Source organism: Nerophis ophidion, linkage group LG26 (assembly GCF_033978795.1).
Source record: "Nerophis ophidion isolate RoL-2023_Sa linkage group LG26, RoL_Noph_v1.0, whole genome shotgun sequence".
Classification (NCBI taxonomy): domain Eukaryota; kingdom Metazoa; phylum Chordata; class Actinopteri; order Syngnathiformes; family Syngnathidae; genus Nerophis; species Nerophis ophidion.
In genome coordinates, this window is record NC_084636.1 from 11,643,373 (window position 1) to 11,666,839 (window position 23,467).

Consider the following 23,467-nt stretch of genomic DNA (forward strand, 5'->3'; position numbering starts at 1 on the left):
CATGATTGCATTGCTACGGCCTTGACTTTGAACCTACACCTTTACGCTCGGACATGCACAAATTGCTAAAACCCAAGGGCCATTGTGGTGAATATGAAACGTGTTGGTGCTGGTTTTTACGTGCGAGCGAGTGAGAAGCAGACAAACAAACGCAGAACGGCACGTGGGTAACGCGCCATCTAATAACTGAGCCGTCAGTGTAATTGCATCTTACCAGACAGTGAGCGTGAGTGAGGGACTTGCAGCCTTGTCGTCTGACATTGGCAACCGCATCAGACCTTCAGAGGCAGGAGAGAGAGGGAAAGACACACACACACACACACACACACACACACACACACACACACACACAGGTTATCATTTGGAATGGGGACCAAGTTGTTGTTCATGACTTGTGGGGACCACCCTTTCTACAGGTTGTAGAGGCATAAGAAAATGAGGTCTAATGGCCACTGGCCAGTTAGCTCATACACATCATTAAATCTCTGGATTGATGAAGTAATGTGCTGATCATTCCTACTGGGGACCCTACGGAAAAATCGTTAATTTAATTCATGGGGACCAAATTGAAATAATTTTGCATAAGTCACACAAATTTGTTCGTGACTACTGAAGACCATTTAAAGAAAAAAGGGAACAAGTGCAAATGTCTCACACTCAAACTAACCAGTAAACATGTTTTATGAGTCAAAGCTTAAAAATCACTAAGACATCCTCAGAATGGATCTGACTATTTAAAGAGGTTTCCCTTTAGGGGACCTGTTTTTTTGGTCCCCATACTGTCAGAAGTCCCCTAAAGGTGACTGTGTAAACAGAGCGATGTCCCCATTAAGTAAGCATTGCAAGAACATACACACACACAAACACACACACACACAGACACACACACACACACACACACACACACACACACACACACACACACACACGTTATCATTTGGAATGGGGACCAAGTTGTTGTTCATGACTATTGGGGACCACCCTTTCTACAGGTTGTGGAGGCATAAAAAAATGAGGTAAAATGGCCACTGCCCAGTTAGCTCATACACGTCTTTAAATCTCTGGATTGATGAAGTAATGTGCTGATCATTCTTACTGGGGACCCTACGGAAAAATAGTTAATTAGGTTCATGGGGACAAAATTGAAATAATTTTGCATAAGTCACACACATTTGTTCGTGACTACTGAGGACCATTTAAAGAAAAAAGGGAACAAGTGCAAATGTCTCACACTCAAACTAACCAGTGAACATGTTTTATGAGCCAAAGCTTAAAAATCACTAAGACATCTTCAGAATGGATCTGACAATTTAAAAAGGTTTCCCTTTAAGGGACCTGTTTTTTTGGTCCCCATACCGTCAGAAGTCCCCTAAAGGTAACTGTGTAAACAGAGCGATGTCCCCATTAAGTAAGCATAGCCAGAACATGCACACACACACACAGACAAACACACACTGGTTATCATTTGGAATGGGGACCAAGTTTTTAGATCAGGACTTGTGGGGACCACCCTTTCTACAGGTTGTGGAGGCATAAAAAAATGAGGTAAAATGGCCACTGGCCAGTTAGCTCATACATGTCTTCAAATCTCTGGATTGATGAAGTAATGTGCTGATCATTCTTACTGGGGACCCTGGGGAAAAAGAGCTAATTTGGTCCATTGGGACCAAATTTAAATACTTTTGCATGATTCACACAAATTTGTTCGTGACTACTGAGGACCATTTAAAAAAAAAAAAAAAAAAAAAAAAAAAAAAGGAAAACTGTACTTATGTCTCACACTCTAATCAGTAAAAATGTTTTATGGGTCAAAGCTTAAAAATCACTTAGGCATCTTCAGAATTGATCTGACTATTTAAAAAGGTTTCCCTTTAGGGGACCTGTTTTTTGGTCCCCATACTGTCAGAAGTCCCCTAAAGGTGACTGTGTAAACAGAGCGATTTCCCCATTAAGTAAGCATTGCCAGAACACGCACGCACGCACGCACGCACGCACGCACGCACGCACGCACGCACGCACGCACACACGCACACACACACACACACGCACACACACACACACAAAGGTTATCATTTGGAATGGGGACCAAGTTTTTGATCATGACTTGTGGGGACATAAAAAAAGAAATTGGTAAAATGGCCACTGCCCAGTTAGCTCATACATGTCTTCAAATATCTGGATTGATGAAGTAATTTGCTGATCATTCTTACTGGAGACCCTATGGAAAAAGAGCTAATTTGGTAATTGGGACCAAATTTAAATACTTTTGCATAATTCACACGAATTTGTTCGTGACTACTGAGGACCATTAAAAAAAAAAAGGGAACATGTGCAAATTTCTCACACTCAAACTAACCAGTAGACATGTTTCATGGGCCAAAGCTAAAAAATCACTTAGACATCGTCAGAATGGATCTGACTATTTAAAGAGGTTTCCCTTTAGGGGACCTGTTTATTGGTCCCCATACCGTCCGAAGTCCCCTAAAGGTGAATGTGTAAACAGAGCGATGTCCCCATTAAGTAAGCATTGCCAGAACACAAACACACTTACACACACGCACAAGCACACACACCCACAGGTTATCATTTGGAATGGGGACCAAGTTGTTGTTCATGACTTGTGGGGACCCTTTCTACAGGTTGTGGAGGCATAAAAAAAAATAGGTAACCGGCCAGTAACTGGCCACTGGCCAGTTACTGGGGACCCTGGGGAAAAAGAGGTAATTTGGTTCATTGGGACCAATTTAAATAATTTTGTATAATTCACACGAATTTGTTCGTGACTACTGAGGACCATTAAAAAAAAAAAGGGAACATGTGCAAATTTCTCACACTCAAACTAACCAGTAGACATGTTTTATGGGCCAAAGCTTAAAAATTACTAAGACATCTTCAGAATGGATCTGACCATTTAAAAAGGTTTCCCTTTAAGGGACCTGTTTTTTTGCTCCCCATACCGTCCGAAGTCCCCTAAAGGTGACTGTGTAAACAGAGCGATGTCCCCATTAAGTAAGCATTGCCAGAACACACACACACACACACACACGCACACACACACACACAAAGGTTATCATTTGGAATGGGGACCAAGTTTTTGATCATGACTTGTGGGGACATAAAAAAAGAAATTGGTAAAATGGCCACTGCCCAGTTAGCTCATACATGTCTTCAAATATCTGGATTGATGAAGTAATTTGCTGATCATTCTTACTGGAGACCCTATGGAAAAAGAGCTAATTTGGTAATTGGGACCAAATTTAAATACTTTTGCATAATTCACACGAATTTGTTCGTGACTACTGAGGACCATTAAAAAAAAAAAGGGAACATGTGCAAATTTCTCACACTCAAACTAACCAGTAGACATGTTTCATGGGCCAAAGCTTAAAAATCACTTAGACATCGTCAGAATGGATCTGACTATTTAAAGAGGTTTCCCTTTAGGGGACCTGTTTATTGGTCCCCATACCGTCCGAAGTCCCCTAAAGGTGAATGTGTAAACAGAGCGATGTCCCCATTAAGTAAGCATTGCCAGAACACAAACACACTTACACACACGCACAAGCACACACACCCACAGGTTATCATTTGGAATGGGGACCAAGTTGTTGTTCATGACTTGTGGGGACCCTTTCTACAGGTTGTGGAGGCATAAAAAAAAATAGGTAACCGGCCAGTAACTGGCCACTGGCCAGTTACTGGGGACCCTGGGGAAAAAGAGGTAATTTGGTTCATTGGGACCAATTTAAATAATTTTGTATAATTCACACGAATTTGTTCGTGACTACTGAGGACCATTAAAAAAAAAAAGGGAACATGTGCAAATTTCTCACACTCAAACTAACCAGTAGACATGTTTTATGGGCCAAAGCTTAAAAATTACTAAGACATCTTCAGAATGGATCTGACCATTTAAAAAGGTTTCCCTTTAAGGGACCTGTTTTTTTGCTCCCCATACCGTCCGAAGTCCCCTAAAGGTGACTGTGTAAACAGAGCGATGTCCCCATTAAGTAAGCATTGCCAGAACACACACACACACACACACACACACACACACTGGTTATCATTTGGAATGGGGACCAAGTTGTTGTTCATGACTTGTGGGGACCACCCTTTCTACAGGTTGTGGAGGCATAAAAAAAAAAAGGTAAAATGGCCACTGCCCAGTTAGCTCATACATGTCTTCAAATCTCTGGATTGATTAAGTAATGTGCTGATCATTCTTACTGGGGACCCTGGGGAAAAATAGTTAATTTAATTCATGGGGACCAAATTGAAATAATTTTGCATAATTTACACAAATTTGTTTGTGACTACTGAGGACTATTTAAATCAGAGGTGTCAAACTCCAATACAAAGTGGGCCAACATTTTAAACGAAACAAAGCCGCGGGCCAAAGTTGAACAAATTGACCTTTTAATAGGGACCCAAACAAGTTTTGCATTAAATATTGAACACGCAAGGCTTATATAACTTTAGTGACATGCAAAATCCAATTTCAAATAATAATAATAATAATTAAAAAAAAATATCAATGGCATATCAAATACAATTTTAATAAAAATGTTATGCCTTTTTTTCTATTTGCAATCTTCTGAGGTAAATATCACTTTTTTTTCTACATGCTAATAATACATTTGAAAATAAAATAACAATAATGAATGGACCAAACATTCAAGCCTAGAAGTAGCAAGAGAAAATGCATGAATAAAACGTTAATTATTGGTCAGTTTGCTGGAAGTTTCCAGGAAGAGTTAGTACTGCAAGGGGTTCTGGGTATTTGTTCTGTTGTGTTACGGTGCGGATGTTCACCGGAAATGTGTTTTGTCATTCTTGTTTGGTGTGGGTTCACAGTGTGGCGCATATTTGTAACAGTGCTAAAGTTGTCTATGCGGCCACCCTCAGTGTGACCTGTATGACTGTTGACCAAGTATGCATTGCATTCACTTGTGCGTGTGTGTGTGTGTGTGTGTGTGTGTGTGTGTGTAAAAGCCACAAATATTATGTGACACGCTGTTAGTATGGAGGAAAAGCGGACGTGACGACAGGTTGTAGAGAACGCTAAAGACAGTGCCTTAAATGCACACCCCAAATATAGTTCTCCAGGTGGAAATCGGTAGAAATTCGGGAGAATGGTTGCCCCGGGAGATTTTCGGGAGGGGCACTGAACTTCGGGAGTCTACCGGGAAAATTAGGAGGGTTGGCAAGTATGAGTATTAGCGGTGAATGCGGTGTTTCAGCGGCACAGACGCTGTATAACACAGGCGGGCCAGCTCTAATGCTAAATTGATATTGCCTTAAGGGCCAAATTAAATTACATGGCGGGCCAAATTTGGCCCGCGGGCCAGAGTTTTACACCCATGATTTAAATATAAAGGGAAAATGTCCATATGTCTCACATTCAAACTAACCAGTAAACATGTTTTATGAGCCAAAGCTTAAAAATCACTAAGACATATTCAGAATGGATCTGACTATTTAAAGAGGTTTCCCTTTAGGGGACCTGTTTTTTTGGTCCCCATACCGTCAGAAGTCCCTTAAAGGTGACTGTATAAACAGAGCGATGTCCCCATTAAGTAAGCATTGCAAGAACACGCGCGCACACACAAACAAACACAGGTTATCATTTGGAATTGCGACCAAGTTTTTAGATCAGGACTTGTGGGCACCACCCTTTCTACAGGTTGTGGAGGCATAAAAAAAAAGAGGTAAAATGGCCACGGGCCAGTTAGTTCATACACGACTTTAAATCTCTGAATTGATGAAGTAATGTGCTGATCATTCTTACTGGGGACCCTGGGGAAAAAGAGTTTATATGGTTCATGGGGATCAAATTTAAATAATTTTGCATAATTCACACAAATTTGTTTGTGACTACTGAGAACCATTTGAAAAAAAAAGGGAACATGTGCAAATGTCTCACACTCAAACTAACCAGTGAACATGTTTTATGAGCCAAAGCTTAAAAATCACATTGGCATCTTCAGAATGGATCTGACTATCATTTAAAAAGGTTTCCCTTTAGGGGACCTGTTTATTGGTCCCAATACCGTCCGAAGTCCCCTAAAGGTGAATGTGTAAACAGAGCCATGTCCCCATTAAGTAAGCATTGCCAGAACACGCGCACACGCGCACACACATACATACACACACACACACACACACACACACACACACAGGTTATTATTTGAAATGGGGACCAAGTTTTTAGATCAGGACTTGTGGGGACCACCCTTTCTACAGGTTGTGGAGGCATAAAAAAATTAGGTAAAATGGCCACTGCCCAGATAGCTCATACATGTCTTCAAATCTCTGGATTGATGAAGTAATGTGCTGATCATTCTTACTGGGGACCCTGGGGAAAAAGAGCTAATTTGGTTGATTGGGACCAAATTTAAATACTTTTGCATAATTCACACAAATTTGTTCGTGACTACTGAGGACCATTTAAAAAAAAAAGGGAAAATGTACAAATGTCTCACACTCAAACTAACCAGTAAACATGTTTTATGAGCCAAAGCTTAAAAATCACTAAGACATCTTCAGAATGGATCTGACTATTTAAAGAGATTTCCCTTTAGGGGACCTGTTTTTTTGGTCCCCATACCGTCAGAAGTCCCCTAAAGGTGACTGTGTAAACAGAGCGATGTCCTCATTAAGTAAGCATTGCCAGAACACGCAAACGTACACACACACACACACACACACACACACACACACACTGGTTATCATTTGGAATGGGGACCAAGTTGTTGATCATGACTTGTGGGGACCACCCTTTGTACAGGTTGCGGAGGCATAAAAAAAATTAGGTAAAATGGCCACTGGCCAGTTAGCTAATACATGTCTTCAAATCTCTGGATTGATGAAGTAATGTGCTGATCATTCTTACTGGAGACCCTATGGAAAAATAGTTAATTTGGTTCATGGGGACCAACTTAAATAATTTTGCATAATTCAGACAAATTTGTTCGTGACTACTGAGGACCATTTAAAAAAAAAAGGAAACGTGCAAATGTCTCACATTCAAACTAACCAGTAAACATGTTTTATGAACCAAAGCTTAAAAATCACTAAGACATCTTCAGAATGGATCTGACAATTTAAAAAGGTTTCCCTTTAAGGTACCTGTTTTTTTGGTCCCCATACCGTCAGAAGTCCCCTAAAGGTGACTGTGTAAACAGAGCGATGTCCCCATTAAGTAAGCATTGCCAGAACACGCACACGCACACACACGCACACACATGCACGCGCACACGCACACGCACACACACTCGACCGGGTTGGCTTTTTGACAACAGCGCAGACATCTATTCTCCTCTATTTCCAGCCTCTTGTGGCCTCTTTTTAATCAAAGTTAAACACTTGTTACAAGAGTGAGAGATGCCACCTACTGTTTAGAGTACCAAGACAGAACCCCATCCTGCAGGACGACCCAGTAGGAGTGCCAGCCAAAAAATCTGGAGCTCTGTCGGATACATAAGGGAGGAATCAGCCAAACACGTTGTCACCCTTATGGCGGCGAGAGCTGCAACTTTGGGGAAGAAAAATATAACGGTGTAAAAATTGGAAAGACTCACCAATTTGACAACCGCGGTGCTTGCATTTACAAAATGCATTATAAATGCAGGAAGGAAAACACATTTGCATATAGAAAGGCCTCAAACATGAGTCAGGAGAGAGCTATTCTTGCCTTCCCTCTCCAAATGAACACAGCATGGGGGTGAAAGTCACGTCTAAATCAACATAAATTGGGACTTTCTGGCTGCTAAAAAAGCTCCAAGATGGGAAATTCAAGCCCTTGGAAAGTACTATCGCGTACAAACCGGTCAAATGACTGCCAAATGTTGTTTGTCAGAAGCAAAGATGCACCCACAAATTGGTCAATCACTGCAACTTTATCAATGTAATTAGGGACCAAATGTCCCATTGGGTATTTCTAGGGTTTTATTATCATTATACCGCCGCCTCTTTGAGTTCTAATTTGACCGCCTTAACATGCTTCAAAACTCACCAAATTTAACACACACATCAGGACTAGCGAAAATTGCGATCTAATCAAAAAACAAAACTTAAAATTGTGCTCTGGCGCCCCCTAGGAAAAAACACAGACAAAACTGCTTGTAACTTCCGTTAGAAATGTCGTACAGACATGAAACAAAAACCTCTATGTAGGTCTGACTTAGACTTAGATTTCATACACTGACTTTCTTCAGCAAAAAACAACAGAAAGTTGGCAAAAACCCCTTGAAAACGAAAGTTTCCTAAAAAATTTCATTTTTGCCTCTTTGAGCTTTAATTTGACCCCCTTAAAATGCTTCAAAACTCACCAAACTGGACACACACATCAGTACTGGCAAAAATTGCGATCTAATAAAAAACAAAAAAAACAAACCCCAAAACTCTAAATCGCGCTCTAGGAATAAAACACAGACAAAACTGCTCCTAGGAAGAAAACACAGACAAAACTACTTGTAACTTCTGGTAGGAATGTCGTAGAGACATGAAACAAAAATTTCTATTTGGTCTCACATAGACCTACATTTCATTCATTTACATCCTTCAGCAAAAATCAACAGGAAGTTGGCAATTACCCCTTCAAAACAAAAGTTTTGTAAAAAAACCTGTCACCTTTTTTCAAACATTATCTCCTCTGAGCGCATTTGTTGTGTCGGCTTCAAACTCGCACAGGAAAGAGATTGAACCTTTCCTATTAAAAGTTGTGCAAAGAGTTTTTCTAACTGCTGCGGTTTTGATTTTACGAGCCTTCAAATTACTGCTGCGCTGATGCCGTCTCAAGATGGCCGCTTAAAAGCAGAAAGCACCAGCGTGACCACAAAATGCAGAGAAGGTAGGTACTGTGTGGGTAAAGATATGTTGACTGGGTGAAAGAAGGATGCACCAGTTTGACTCCAGGATACAGAGAAGGTAGGTAATGTGCAAGTAAAGATATGTTGTCTGGGTGATGGCAGGAAGCACCAGCGTGTATGGGTGACAGAAAGAAGCACCAGTGTGACCCCAGGATGCAGGGAAGGTAGGTAATGTGAAGGTAAAGATATGTTGAATGGGTAAAGGCAGGAAACACCAGAAAAAGTCTGTCCCGTCCATCGCTGCTTGCAGTTTTACTAATTAGTAAAACTATAAACATAATGAGGTAACACTTTAGTATGGGGAACACATTGACCATTAATTAGTTGCTTATTAATATGCAAATTAGTAACATATTGGCTCCTAATTACTCATTTAGTACTTAGGACTTTGGACTCTCACTATCATGTTAGATCCATTTTGGACTAGACCTTCACAATTTTATGTTGGATCCACTCAACGTCCATTGCATCCGGTCTCCCTTGTGGTCCTCTCCAAGGTTTGTCATAGTCATTCACATTGACATCCCACTGGGATGTGAGTTTTTCCTTGCCCTTATATGGGCTCTGAACGGAGGATTTCGTTGTGGCTTGTGCAGCCCTTTGAGACCCTCGTGATTTAGGGCTATATAAATAAACATTGATTGATGATTGATACTTGTTAATGCCTTATTCTGGATGGCCTTATTATACAACCAGTAAGCCATTAACTAAGAGTCTTAACCCTAAAGCCTCTAACGCTAACCCCAACACTAACCTGCTAATAAGCAACTAGTGAATATATTCCCCATACTAAAATGTTACCCATAATTGTTTTGATATATTGAAAAAAGTGACTAATATTTAGTGGTTAGAGTGTCCGCCCTGAGTTCAAACCCTGACCGAGTCATACCAAAGACTATAAAAAATGGGACCCATTACCTCCCTGTTTGGCACTCAGCATCAAGGGTTGGAATTAGGGGTTAAATCACCACACCTAGTGTGTGTGTGACAATCATTGGTACTTTAACTTTTTTTTTTAACATTAAAGGGGTACTACACTTTGAACTTTCTGCAACCATTGGCCTTCTCAATGTAAAGCGATTGGAGACAATTTTGAGATAGCGCTTTTGTAATATCAGACAAATGCTTCTTTGATTCTTTGTCTTGTTGTTAAATTTGCACGTGAACTTCTTTTTCGATAATTTTGCCGCCGAATTCGCCAAATTCATATACAAATCCCGTTTCCACATGAGTAGGTAAATTGTGTTGGATGTAAATATAAACGAAATTTGCAAATCATTTTCAACCCATATTCAGTTGAATATGCTACAAAGACAACATATTTGATGTTCAAACCAATAAACTATTTTTTTTTTTGCAAATAATCATTAACTTTAGAATTTGATGCCAGCAACACGTGGCAAACAAGTTGGGAAAGGTGGCAATAAATACTGATAAAGTTGAGGAATGCTCATCAAACACTTATTTGGAACATCCCACAGGTGTGCAGGCTAATTGAGAACAGGTGGGTGCCGTGATTGGGTATAAAAGCAGCTTCCATTAAATGTTAAGTAATTCACAAACAAGGATGGGGCGAGGTCACCAATTTGTTAGCAAAATGTCGGACAGTTTTAGAACAACATTTCTCAACCAGCTATTGCAAGGAATTTAGGGATTTTACCATCTACGGTCCGTAAAATCTTCAAAGGGTTCAGAGAATCTGGAGAAATCATTGCACGTAAGCGATGATATTACGGACCGTTGATCCCTCAGGCGGTACTGCATCAAAAACCGACATCAGTGTGTAAAGGATATCACCAAATGGGCTCAGGAACACTTCATAAAACCACTGTCAGTAACTACAGTTGGTCGCTACATCTGTAAGTGCAAGTTAAAACTTTTCTAGGGAGGGACGGCGTGGCGCAGTGGGAGAGTTGCCGTGCGCAACCCGAGGGGTCCCTGGTTCAAATCCCACATAGTACCAACCTCGTCACGTCCGTTGTGTCCTGAGCAAGACACTTCACCCTTGCTCCTGATGGGTGCTGGTTGGCGCCTTGCATGGCAGCTCCCTCCATCAGTGTGTGAATGTGTGTGTGAATGGGTAAATGTGGAAGTAGTGTCAAAGCGCTTTGAGTACCTTGAAGGTAGAAAAGCGCTATACAAGTACAACCCATTTATCATTTATCATTTATTCTATGTAAAGCAAAACCCATTTACTAACAACACCAAGGAACACCGCTGGCTTCGCTAGGCTGAGCTCATCTAAGATGGACTGATGCAAAGTGGAATAGTGTTCTGTGGTCTGACGAGTCCACATTTCAAATTATATTTGGAAACTGTGTATGTGGTGTCCTCCTTAACAAAAAGGAAAATAACCACCCAGATTGTTGTAGGCGCAAAGTTCAAAAGCCAGCATCTGTGATGGTATGGGGGTCTATTAGAGCCCAAGACATGGGTAACTTACACATCTGTATGTACCATTAATGCTGAATGGTACATACAGGTTTTGGAGCAACATATGTTGTCATCCAAGCAACGCTATCATGGACGCCCCTGCTTATTTCAGCAAGACAATGCCAAGCCACGTGTTACAACAGCGTGGTTTTGTAGTAAAAGAGTGCGGGTACTTGCCTGGCCCGCCTGCAGTCCAGACCTGTCTCCCATCGAAAATGTGTGGCGCATTATGAAGCGTAAAATACGACCCCGGGCTGTTGAACGACTGAAACTCAACAGAAAACAAGAACGGGAAAGAATTCCACTTCCAAAGCTTCAACAATTAGTTTCCTCAGTTCCCAAACATTTATTGAGTGTTGTTAAAAGAAAAGGTGATGTAACACAGCGGTGAAGTGAATTGTATTTATATAGCGCTTTTTCTCTAGTGACTCAAAGCGCTTTACATAGTGAACCCCAATATCTAAGTTACATATAAACCAGTGTGGGTGGCACTGGGAGCAGGTGGGTAAAGTGTCTTGCCCAAGGACACAACGGCAGTGACTAGGATGGTGTAAGCGGGGATCGAACCTGGAACCCTCAAGTTGCTGGCACGGCCGCTCTACCACGCGGGCTATACCGCCCCATTAACATGCCCTTTCCCAACTACTTTGGTACGTGTTGCAGCCATGAAATTCTAAGTTAATCATTATTTGCAAAAAAAAAAGTTTATGAGTTTGAACATCAAATGTCTTGTCTTTGTAGTGCATTCAACTGAATATGAGTTGAAAAGCATTTGCAAATCATTGTATTCCGTTTATATATTTACATCTAACACAATTTCCCAACTCATATGGAAACGGGGTTTGTAACATGACAAAAGCCAACGTATGACTCAAAGTCTTATAACTTGGTTTCTTGCGCAATCGGCGCCCATGTTAACTACCAAACCGTGACTTAAAAGGGTTGGCTGAAAAGCTACTAAGGCGCCCACGTTAATTCCCAAACCGCATTTCAAATGTTTGCGTGACAATACTGCGCCATATGCCACATTTGGCGTCAGATATGAGTGCTTTGAACACATCACCGTGCATCATGGCGAGCACGTCAGTGTAAGCTGCTGATGTCCTAATTGTGCGGCCCCGTGTGATCACATCACAGTTCAGTGACTCATCACCGCTTCACAGTGTTTACCGAAGCATTGCACCTAATCAATGATGTGCAATCTGCCTAACAAGAATAGAGAGAGAGAGACCCGGCGGCGCAGCAGACTGTCGTGTGAAAGCATTTGCCACCTTGCACGCCAAACGGGAAATAGGAGAGGTCAGGACAGAGTCGTCACAAAAAGCTACAAATAAAACGACGGCGAATCATTATGCAGACTCGGAGACGCAAAGCACTTTTTTTCCCCCCAAACCGCTACTGATGATGTGTTCCCGTTTCCAGCATATTTACTTATTTTCTGCCTTGTAAGTTAAAATATGATGAAGAGGAGGACGGTATTAGGTTAGTCTCAAACGTATTTCACCAAATCAGACAATACTTGGCTCTCCGAGTACCACCGCAATGACCAGCATTAAAATACGGTCGCGTAGTAAACTCAAGTATTCATTAAAAACAAGGGAGACGTTTTATTTAACATGTTCAATAACCCACTACTACCCACCACGCAGTCTGATAGTTTATATATCAATGATGAAATATTAACATTGCAACACATGCCAATACGGCCTTTTTAGTTTACTAAATTGCAATTTTAAATTTCCCGCGAGGTATCCTGTTGAAAACGTCGCGGTATGATGACGCGTGCCTTTGACGTCTCGGGTTGTAGCGGACATTTTTTTCCAGCCCGATCCAAGCTATAAGTAGCCTGCTCTAATCCCATAATTACACAGTATTCTGGACATCTGTGTTGCTGAATCTTTTGCAATTTGTTCAATTAATAATGGAGAAGTCAAAGTAGAAAGATGCCTTCAGCCACAAAAACACAGCCGGTGTTTCCTTGTTTGAAATTCCCGAAGATGAAGCTTTACTATGGATCAGAGCGGTCAAGCGAACATGGATCCCTACTACATGTCAACCGGCAGTTTTCAATGAGAAAACTGTGGTAATAAGTCGCCTCTTACCGAAGACATCAGCGGAGCTTCGGTCCTGCTGCAGCTGCCGTGACTTCACTCAGAGACTCTGGCGTCAACACACCCGTGGCCACACCCCTCCGACTTCAGGTACTATTTAATCTCACTAAAACACTAGCAACACAATAACAGATAAGGGATTTTCCAGAATTATCCTAGTAAATGTGTCGAAAAACATCTGAATCGCTCCCACTGCAATCGCCTTTCTTTTCCCTTTTTTTTTTTTCCTACTTCTTCACTCTAAATTTCCTCATCCACGAATCTTTCATCCTTGCTCAAATTAATGGGGAAATTGTCGCTTTCTCGGTCCGAATAGTTCTTGCTGCTGGAGGCTATGTTTATAAAGAATGTTCAGATGTGAGGAGCTCCACAACCCGTGATGTCACGCGCACATCGTCTGCTACTTCCGGTAAAGACAAGGCTTTTTTATTAGCGACCAAAAGTTGCGAACTTTATCGTCGATGTTCTCTCCTAAATACTTTCAGCAAAAATATGGCAATATCGCCAAATTATCAAGTATGACACATAGAATGGACCTGCTATCTATCCCCGTTTAAATAAGAATCTCATTTCAGTAGGCCTTTAAATGTAGTAAAATAAAACGCTGTCCTTAAATAATAAATTACATTACATCACAATATTCAATTACCGTATTTTCCGGACCATAGGGCGCACCAGATTATAAGGCGCGATGCTGAATAATTGGTCTATTTTTGATGTTTTTTCATAAATAAGATTATAGGGTGCTTTAAAACCTCTTAAGGCCCAAGCTGTTTGTTAACATGCTTTTTTTTAATTCCTCTTTGCTATTTGGGCTTATTGGACCATAATTAGAACAAAAACTAAAAATCATCTTTTGATATGATGTACGTAGTCCACAAGTACACAAACGTGTACTTCATATGTAGTGACATGCAAATTTTTATTTTGACACTTTTTCCCCTCAAATTCCATTGTAATTCATACTCTTCTGACACCACCAGATGGCAGTATAAGTGTCCACATAAGTGGCCATAAGACCCCAATTCTGTAGTGTAGACATTTTTAGAAATAAGAGCTAAAAGGTGCTGTCCACGTACGTGGCCACTAAGTCTTTAGAGGTTTTAAAGGAGTCATATTATTATTATTGTTGTTTTTCTAAATGTAAAACACTTTCTTGTGGTCTACATAACATGTAATAGTGGTTATTTGGTCAAAATGTTGCATAGATTATGTTTTTCCAGATCATCTTCAAGCCGCTTTCTGACAGTTGCTTCCGGATGAGCCGTTTTGTGGGCAATCTTATTTACGTGCCTCCACTTCGACAGCATAATCTTTGTTGTAGCGGTATAGCGGGCAAGGACGGGAGTGGAAGAAGTGTCAAAAGATAGAGCTAACTGTTTTAATGACATTCAGACTCTACTTTAATCAATAAAGCATCTTCTCATCCGGAAACAACAACACCGGAAATGTGTCCCGTGAAAAACCGTCTGACCGGAACTCTCTGATAACTAAAGTCCCTTGGGTGAATAATGTAAACGCACCACACCGCTATGTTTCAGCACTTACATGGCGAGTTTACTGACAGATATAAGCAAGAACTTTACACTACTTTATATTAGAAATGGCAACACAGTGGGGGATAAATGTCCCATAACAAAAAGATAGAGAAAAATAAGAAGCTTATCGACTACAGCGTCGGTACGGACTACAAAGGCGGAAACGTGTAATTTTTCAGTATTTATGTCGATGGCAAATACAGATCAGCAAGTACCAGAAAGTAAGAAAAGTTGCTTTTGCATAATATTGCCAAACAAAACGCCAGATAATATGTCTTACCTTATACACACACCATAGCTTATCAAAGTCGTACTTAAACATTTTGATAAATTTTTGAGCACCGCGTGTAATGTTCTATGTATATTTTCAATGGAACACATCAAATTTAAAACGTTAAAGTGCCAATGATAGTCACACACACACCAGGTGTGGCGAAATTATTCTCTGCATTTGACCCATCAGCCTTGATCACCCCCTGGGAGGTGAGGGGAGCAGTGAGCACCAGCGGCGGCCACGCCCGGGATTCAATTTTGTTGATGTAACCCATAAATCCAACCCTTGATGCTGAGTGCCAAGCAGGGAGGTAAAGGGTCCCATTTGTATAGTCTTTGGTATGACTCGGCCGGGGTTTGAACTCACAACCTACCGATCTCAGGGCGGACACTAACCACTAGGCCACTGATGTTGGTGTTGTTTACTTGAGTCATATGACCATCATAGTGCAGTCTACACGTATCTCTTATGTTTGACTGCCATCTACTGTACCAAATAAAATTGCGTGGAGGTCGGTAAGCACAGCCAGAAATATTCTGTATATTGGGTGTACCGGGCTATAAGGCGCAGTGTCGAGTTTTGAAAAATAAATATACAAATTTAAGTGCGCCTTATAGTCCGGAAAATACGGTAAATGATCTTTTTGGCATATCACTAGATGGAGCCGGCGTACCAAAGTCTGAGAATGGCTGGCATACAACATCAAAGATCCAGCACATTTCTAAAAACCTGACCCTTTGAAGAAGTTATGGGAATTATTAGAAGTAATCTGCTCTGCCGCCACCACAAAGCTTTTATCATTACATGTAAAGACGATGTTTCTAGCCCCATTAATTAAGAAGCTTACCACCACTAAATAGACTAGCTCAACATTGATAACAGGATTTCTTACCGAGGAATTCAGATTGTGGTTCTCTGGAAGGATTTATGAATGCTTGAGTTTTTTTTAGTTTCATTACTATAATTATGTGACTTCTCATCATCTTGTTCTGCTTTAAAGAAACGTCTAATGGTTTATCTGTTGTTCCTTCTGGGGGAGGGTACATTCTCGATACAAATAAATAAGACAGAAAATAATCAAGTCATAAATACAGCAAGCTTGCTAACACGACAGCACAGTCATGCAATAGACAAGTCAATAGAACAAATGATGAAATTAAATAAATCCTCCTTTTCCGTGTATTTGCTTGTTTTTTGTAAAACTTATTCCATTATGGGCGTCAGCAAAGACAAATCTATAAATCGTCCTATAAGCCGCAGGGTAAAAGCGTAGGAAAAAAGTTGGTGAGTTTATAGAAGTTTATTTCAAACATGTATACAGTTTTAATAAAGGCTTAGTTGTGACGTCTGGTGGGCATAGCGATGCCGGATTTGTTCTTCTGTGGATGCGTCGGGCAAGAACACAGCGTAAGGTAAGAAATAAAGAATTTATTTAACTAAAAAAAGGCTAAGAAACAAAAAATACTGGTGCTAGGCAGAAAAAGGCAAACAAAAGGCGCTAGCATGGACGCTAGGGAAACAAACAGATGCACTAACATTTGGCACAAAGGCACAAAAAGGGAAAACAAAACTATCATTAGAACTAGGAATAAATCAAGCGTAGCGTGAAAGCCAGTAAGTAAGAGCATGGAAAACAGTCGTCACTTGTTGCATGAAAGCAAATTAGGAACAGAGGACGAAATAACAAAAGGGGCAGGCTTAAATAAGGCAGTAATCAGTAACAACAGGTGTGCGTCGAAAATAAGGGGCAGCTGAAAACTAATGAGCAACTATGGTGACAGAACAAACACAGGAAATAAGGAGGTCAAACTACAAAATGTGATATAAAAAGAAACAAGGCAACAATATGTTATGATCCGGGCATCGGTTTTTCACGGGACACATTTCCGGTGTTGTTGTTTCCGGATGAGAAAATGTTTTATTGATTAAAGTAGAGTCTGAATGTCATTAAAACAGTTAGCGCCATCTTTTGGCACTTCCTCCACCTCCGTCCTTGCACGCTACACCGCTACAACAAAGATGACGCAGTCGAAGTGGAGGCACGTAAATAAGATTGCCCACAAAGCGGCTCATCCGGAAGCGACTGTTAGAAAGCGGCTTGAAGATGATCTGTAAAACATCTATGCAACATTTTGACCAAAGAACTGCTATTACATGTTATGTAGACCACAAGAAAGTGTTTTACATTTAGAAAAACAATAATAATAATGACTCCTTTAAAACCTCTAAAGACTTAGTGGCCACATACGTGGACAGCACCTTTTAGCTCTTATTTCCAAAATTGTGTACACTACTGAATTGGGGTCCTATGGTCGCTTATGTGGACACTTATACTGCCATCTGGTGATGTCAGAAGAGTATGACATACAATGGAATTTCGAAAAAAAAAAAAGCGTCAAAATAAGAATTAGCATGTCACTAAAGATGAAGTACACGTTTGTGTACTTATGGACTAAGTACATCATATCAAAAGATGATTCTTAGTTTTCATTCTAATTAGGGTCCAATAAGCCCAAATAGCAAAAGAGAAATAAATAAAAAAACTTGTAAAAAAAAACAGCTTGGGCCTTAAGGTTAATATGAAACATTACATGTTTTTTTTTTCTCATTACAACAAGCCTGAAATAGTGTAGGAAGAAGCAAAGCTTATTTAATCCTACCCCTTCCTTAATTCATATCAGTTATTAACAGACTTAAACAGATATTTACCCTCGTTCCCAATTTTCAACACTATTTACATCAAATATTTCTAAATATGACAGTTCTGGTAATACATAGGACAGGTATGATTGCCTTAACAGAGACTTAGACTTACTTTATTGTCATTCAGCTAAGAAGGAAATTTAATTGCAATAGCTCATTGTAGTGCATGATAAAAAAGCGGCATTAGGTATTTACAGAAGGAATATGTCAAGACGTGGGGGTTTACGCAACTTACTGCGGGGTTTGTTCTCCCGGGATGCAAACTGACTACTCTGGACCAGGCGTGAAGGTAGGAACATTTTTAATTATTCACTATCAAAATAGGAACAAACATTAACTACGGCGTAAAAAAACCCACAAGATTTTTATCATGAAACAAACAAACTATGGCTCGGAACAAACAGTGTGGCATGAAAACGAGCAGCATGAACTATGGCATGAAAGGAGCAATGTCGCTAGGACGACTAACTGGCAAAACAGGCTTGAATAAAAGTTTCTTGATTAGAGCAGGTGCGTTTTTTTACATGAGGCAGATGAAACTAAGGGGTCGTCATGGTAACCGAACAGGGGAGCGTAAACAGGAACAAACGAGTCCAAAGCTAACAGAAAATAAACAACATGATCCAGACCACAGACCATGACAGAATGTTGCATTTACCAAAATAAGGTCGCAGAATGTTGCATACACAAAATAGGGTGTTTAATGAGATAATATTAATATATTATTTTCAATAATTCAATAAATTTGTCTCAAATATTCTTCCTTGTACTTGAAAAGCCTCTTAAACTGGATCATACTAGTGCATTGTTTGACTACTTTGATTAATCCATTCCATGATTTAATTCCACATACTGATATGCTAAAGGTCTTAAGTGTTGTACATGCATAAAAATATTTTAAGTCAGCGGCATATAGTCCGGAATTTATGGTATATAACGCGGTTATTATGTATAAACAGTGAGAGTCAATGATCGGCAAGTGTGCAGGTGTACCTAATGTTGTGGCTGGTTGAATCTATTAAGGCAGGGGTGTCAAACTCATTTTAGATCGGGGGCCACATGGAGAAAAATCTACTCCCAAGTGGGCCGAACCGGTAAAATCCTGGCACGATAATTTAAAAAATAAAGACACCTTTAAGATTGTTTTCTGTGATTAAAAAATAGAACAACCACATTCCGAAAAAGTACAAATCATAATGTTGTTTTTTTACACTTACATGTTGCGGTTAATAGTATTCTCTTTATTGGTCGTTATTTATATTTTCTGAAACAATTATGTGATAATGTTCAGTCAACTCATTGGTGTTCATTTTCAATCCATCAAAAATACAAAAATGGATGTTATTTGTGTAGTGTAGAGAGGCGGAGCCGGCGAACGAGCAGCGGGGCAGGGCATGCTGGAGCCCTGCCCAAGATGGCGACAAAGAGGCAGAGCGGAGAGGCGGGGGGTGCTGGGAGCGACGCCGCAATCTGATTCAGGTGCGTGGATCGCGCACCGGCACACGATTGACTTATCTCCTCACACTGTATGAAAGGGGAGAAGGAGGAGAGATCGGGGCAGAAGTAGTGAATGGAGAGAAACAGGAAGCAAGACGCGAGAGACGAGGAGCGAGACCCGGAGAGCGAGAAGCAGGAGTGGCGACGGCACAAGAAACTGTCATTATTGAAAAATAAACGAGAGTCAAACCCGCTAAAGCAATGTCTTTTCTGGGTGGTCCATGGAACCCGAGGGGCGACAGGGAAAGTCGTTAACATGTAGTTCGCTCATTTTCCTCGACTGATGCACTAACGTGGTTTTTTTGTATTACATATGTAGCATCATCTACAAAGAATTGCTATTGCGACATCTAGTGGACACATTTAGAAGAGCAGTTTCTTTCATTCAAACAATTTGGCTCATTTTCCATACTTAAACTCATACCGGGGGCCGAATGAACCCTGTTCACGGGCTTGATACGGCCCACGGGTCGTACGTTTGACACCCCTGTATTAAGGCAAGGCAAGGTTATTTAGAAGGCACAAATGTATTATAAGAATAATAATAATTCCATTTAAAATCAAACGGTATCGACAAAATATTGGCAGTTGTCATATGCAGAAATAAATAAGTGTTTTCAGCCTGGATTTGATATTTGCCATCGTTTGCCAATTTTATTTATTTATTTTTTCCATTCAACGCCTAAATCTCTCGATCAACTTCAGGTCTATTTTTCGATGTTTTTATTTTCCATCCATCCATTTCCTACCACTTGTCCTTTTTGGGGTCGCTAAAGCCTATCACAGCTGCACTCGGGCGGAAGGCAGGGTACTCCCTGGATAAGTCGCCACCTCCTCACAGGGCCAACACAGACAGACAACACTCACACTCTTATCTTTTTTTTATGTTTTATCGCCTGCAGGATTATTCCAGATTTTAGGATCCATCCATCCATTTTCTACCGCTTGTCCCTTTCAGGCTGCATAAAACTGAAATGCAGCCTAAAGTTAATGAAAGTTGCTGTGAATAAAGATTACTTTTTTTTTTCAATATTATGCAACTTCCTGTCTCCTCACGCTCTTCTCTCAACATACCTTCTTTCGGAATTTGTCACACCACAAAAATAGCCAAACTCCTTTGAAGATTGCGCAGAAGTGCCTGGTGACACAATGCTGCAGTTAAACGTACTTTCCTGATATTTTATGGTCAGGTTTCCAACTCCACGACTTAAGGGTGAGTTCCACTTCAAAGCATCTTCTGAAATAAAGTCGGCCAAAACACTAATTTAACTTAATTAAAATCAAACTGCTGCTTTACCTTCCAGAGAGGTCCCTCAAACTTCTTGGCGCGGTGTCTCATCCCCTGCAAACACCAGGAAACATTGAAATTAAAGAACTAAATCACAGCAAAGCATTGAGCGAGAGCAGGGGCGTAGCACCAAATTATGGGGCCCCGTACACCTAAAGGGGCCCCCATACCACCTACTGAGTGGCCTAGTAGTTAGAGTGTCCGCCCTGAGATTGATAAATTGAGAGTTCAAACCCCGGCCGAGTCATAACAAAGACTGTAAAAAAGGGACCCATTACCTCACCTGAATGCAGTGAGCAAATTGTGTTACGTGTGACCATGTCTTTTTATATTTTGTGTTGGTTTGATAATGATTTTTTTTCCACCATGATTAGGGAAGGTTGTTCGCCTTGGGCCATATAAGTAAATGCGGTGCATGTGTCAATTCACAGCATAATCAAAGCTCATCGACCTGAATGCAGTGAGCAGGTTGTGTTGTGTGACCATGTTTGTTTATATTTTGTGTTGGTTTTATAATGATTTTTGTTGCAACATGATTAGGGAAGGTTGTTCACATTGGGCCATATAAGGAAATGCGGCGCAAGCGCCAATTCACAGCATAATTAAAGCTCATTGACCTGAATGCAGTGAGCAGGTTGTGTTGTGTGACCATGTCTGTTTATATTTTGTGTTGGTTTGATAATGATTTTTTTGCACCATGATTAGGGAAGGTTATTCAAATTGGGCCATATAAGGAAATGCGGTGCAAGCGTCAATTCACATCAGAGTTAAAGCTCATTGACCTAAATGTAGTGAGCAGGTTGTGTTGTGTGACCATGTCTGTTTATATTTTGTGTTGGTTTGATAATGAATTTTTTTTGCACCATGATTAAGGAAGGTTGTTCACCTAGGGCCATATAAGTAAATACGGCGCATGTGTCAATTCACAGCATAATCAAAGCTCATCGACCTGAATGCAGTGAGCAGGTTGTGTTGTGTGACCATGTCTGTTTATATTCTGTGTTGGTTTGATAATGAATTTTTTTTGCACCATGATTAAGGAAGGTTGTTCGCCTTGGGCCATATATGTAAATGCGGCACAAGCGCCAATTCACAGCATAATTAAAACTCATTGACCTGAATGCAGTAAGCAGGTTGTGTTGTGTGACCATGTCTGTTTATAATTTGTTGGTTTGATGATTTTTTTGCACCATGATTAGGGAAGGTTGTTCACATTGGGTCATATAAGGAAATGCGGTGCAAGCGCCAATTCACATCAGAGTTAATGCTCATTGACCTGAATGCAGTGAGCAGGTTGTGTTGTGTGACCCTGTCTGTTTATATTTTGTGTTGGTTTGATAATGAATTTTTTTTGCACCATGATTAAGGAAGGTTGTTCACATTGGGCCATATAAGGAAATGCGGGCCAATTCACAGCATAATTAAAGCTCATTGACCTGAATGCAGTGAGCAGGTTGTGTTGTGTGACCATGTCTGTTTATATTTTGTGTTGGTTTGATAATGATTTTTTTTGCACCATGATTAGAGAAGGTTGTTCACATTGGGCCATATAAGTGAATGCGGTGCAAGCGCCAATTCACAGCATAATTAAAGCTCATTGACCTGAAAGCAGTGAGCAGGTTGTGTTGTGTGACCATGTCTGTTTATTATTTGTGTTTGTTTGATAATGATTTTATTTGCACCATGATTAGGGAAGGTTGTTCACATTGGGCCATATAAGTAAATGCGGCGCATGCGTCAATTCACAGCATAATCAAAGCTCATTGACCTGAATGCAGTGAGCAGGTTGTGTTGTGTGACCATGTCTGTTTATATTTTGTGTTGGTTTGATAATGATTTTTTTTGCACCATGATTAGGGAAGGTTGTTCACATTGGGCCATATAAGTAAATGCGGCGCAAGCGCCAATTCATAGCATAATTAAAAATCATTGACCTGAAAGCAGTGAGCAGGTTGTGTTGTGTGACCATTTCTGTTTATAATTTGTGTTGGTTTGATAATGATTTTTTTTGCACCATGATTAGGGAAGGTTTTTCACATTGGGCCATATAAGTAAATGCGGCGCAAGCGCCAATTCACAGCATAATTAAAGCTCATTGACCTGTATGCAGTGAGCAGGTTGTGTTGTGTGACCATTTCTGTTTATAATTTGTGTTGGTTTGATAATGATTTTTTTGCACCATGATTAGGGAAGGTTGTTCACATTGGGCCATATAAGGAAATGCGGCGCATGCGCCAATTCACAGCATAATTAAAAGGTCATTGACCTGAATGACTACCGTCCAATAGGTGGTGACATAATGGAAAACTCTTTATGGGTAAGACTTCTTATTGAAGTCATGACGTCTCGCAGGCCTGCTATGAAGCTAAGATGTTTTGTTCCGATAGCTTAGCATAAACTGACCTTATTTGTTTAGTTTTAGCATCATTATTCAGTAAAACAGGGGTTCTCAAACTTTTTTCACCAAGTACCACCTCAGAATACACTTGGGCTCTCTCTAAGTAGCACCATAATGACAACATTAAAATCCAGTAGCTTTGTAGGCCTAAGTATTCATTAACAACAAGGCATAAGTTTTGTTTTACAAGTCATACGAGTCATACCAAAGACTATAAAAATGGGAGACATTACCTCCCTGCTTGGCACTCAGCATCAAGGGTTGGAATTGGGGATTAAATCACCAAAAATTATTCCTGGGCGCTGCCACCGCTGCTACTCACTGCTCCCCTCACCTCCCAGGGGGTGTACAAGGG

At 40.5% G+C, this 23,467-nt stretch overlaps 1 protein-coding gene across 3 annotated transcripts in view; it reads right to left on the minus strand.

Annotated features, from left to right (window-relative positions):
• osbpl1a (oxysterol binding protein-like 1A) overlaps window positions 1-23,467 on the minus strand; it is a 255,624-nt gene that overhangs the window by 109,003 nt on the left and 123,154 nt on the right. For all 3 annotated transcript variants that reach the window (XM_061888874.1, XM_061888875.1, XM_061888876.1), the window contains 3 exons: window positions 20,724-20,768; window positions 7,395-7,468; window positions 215-278 (listed from right to left, as the gene is read on the minus strand). In XM_061888874.1, the coding sequence (XP_061744858.1) occupies window positions 215-278; window positions 7,395-7,468; window positions 20,724-20,768 (183 nt within the window). The remainder of the gene's footprint in view (window positions 1-214; window positions 279-7,394; window positions 7,469-20,723; window positions 20,769-23,467) is intronic.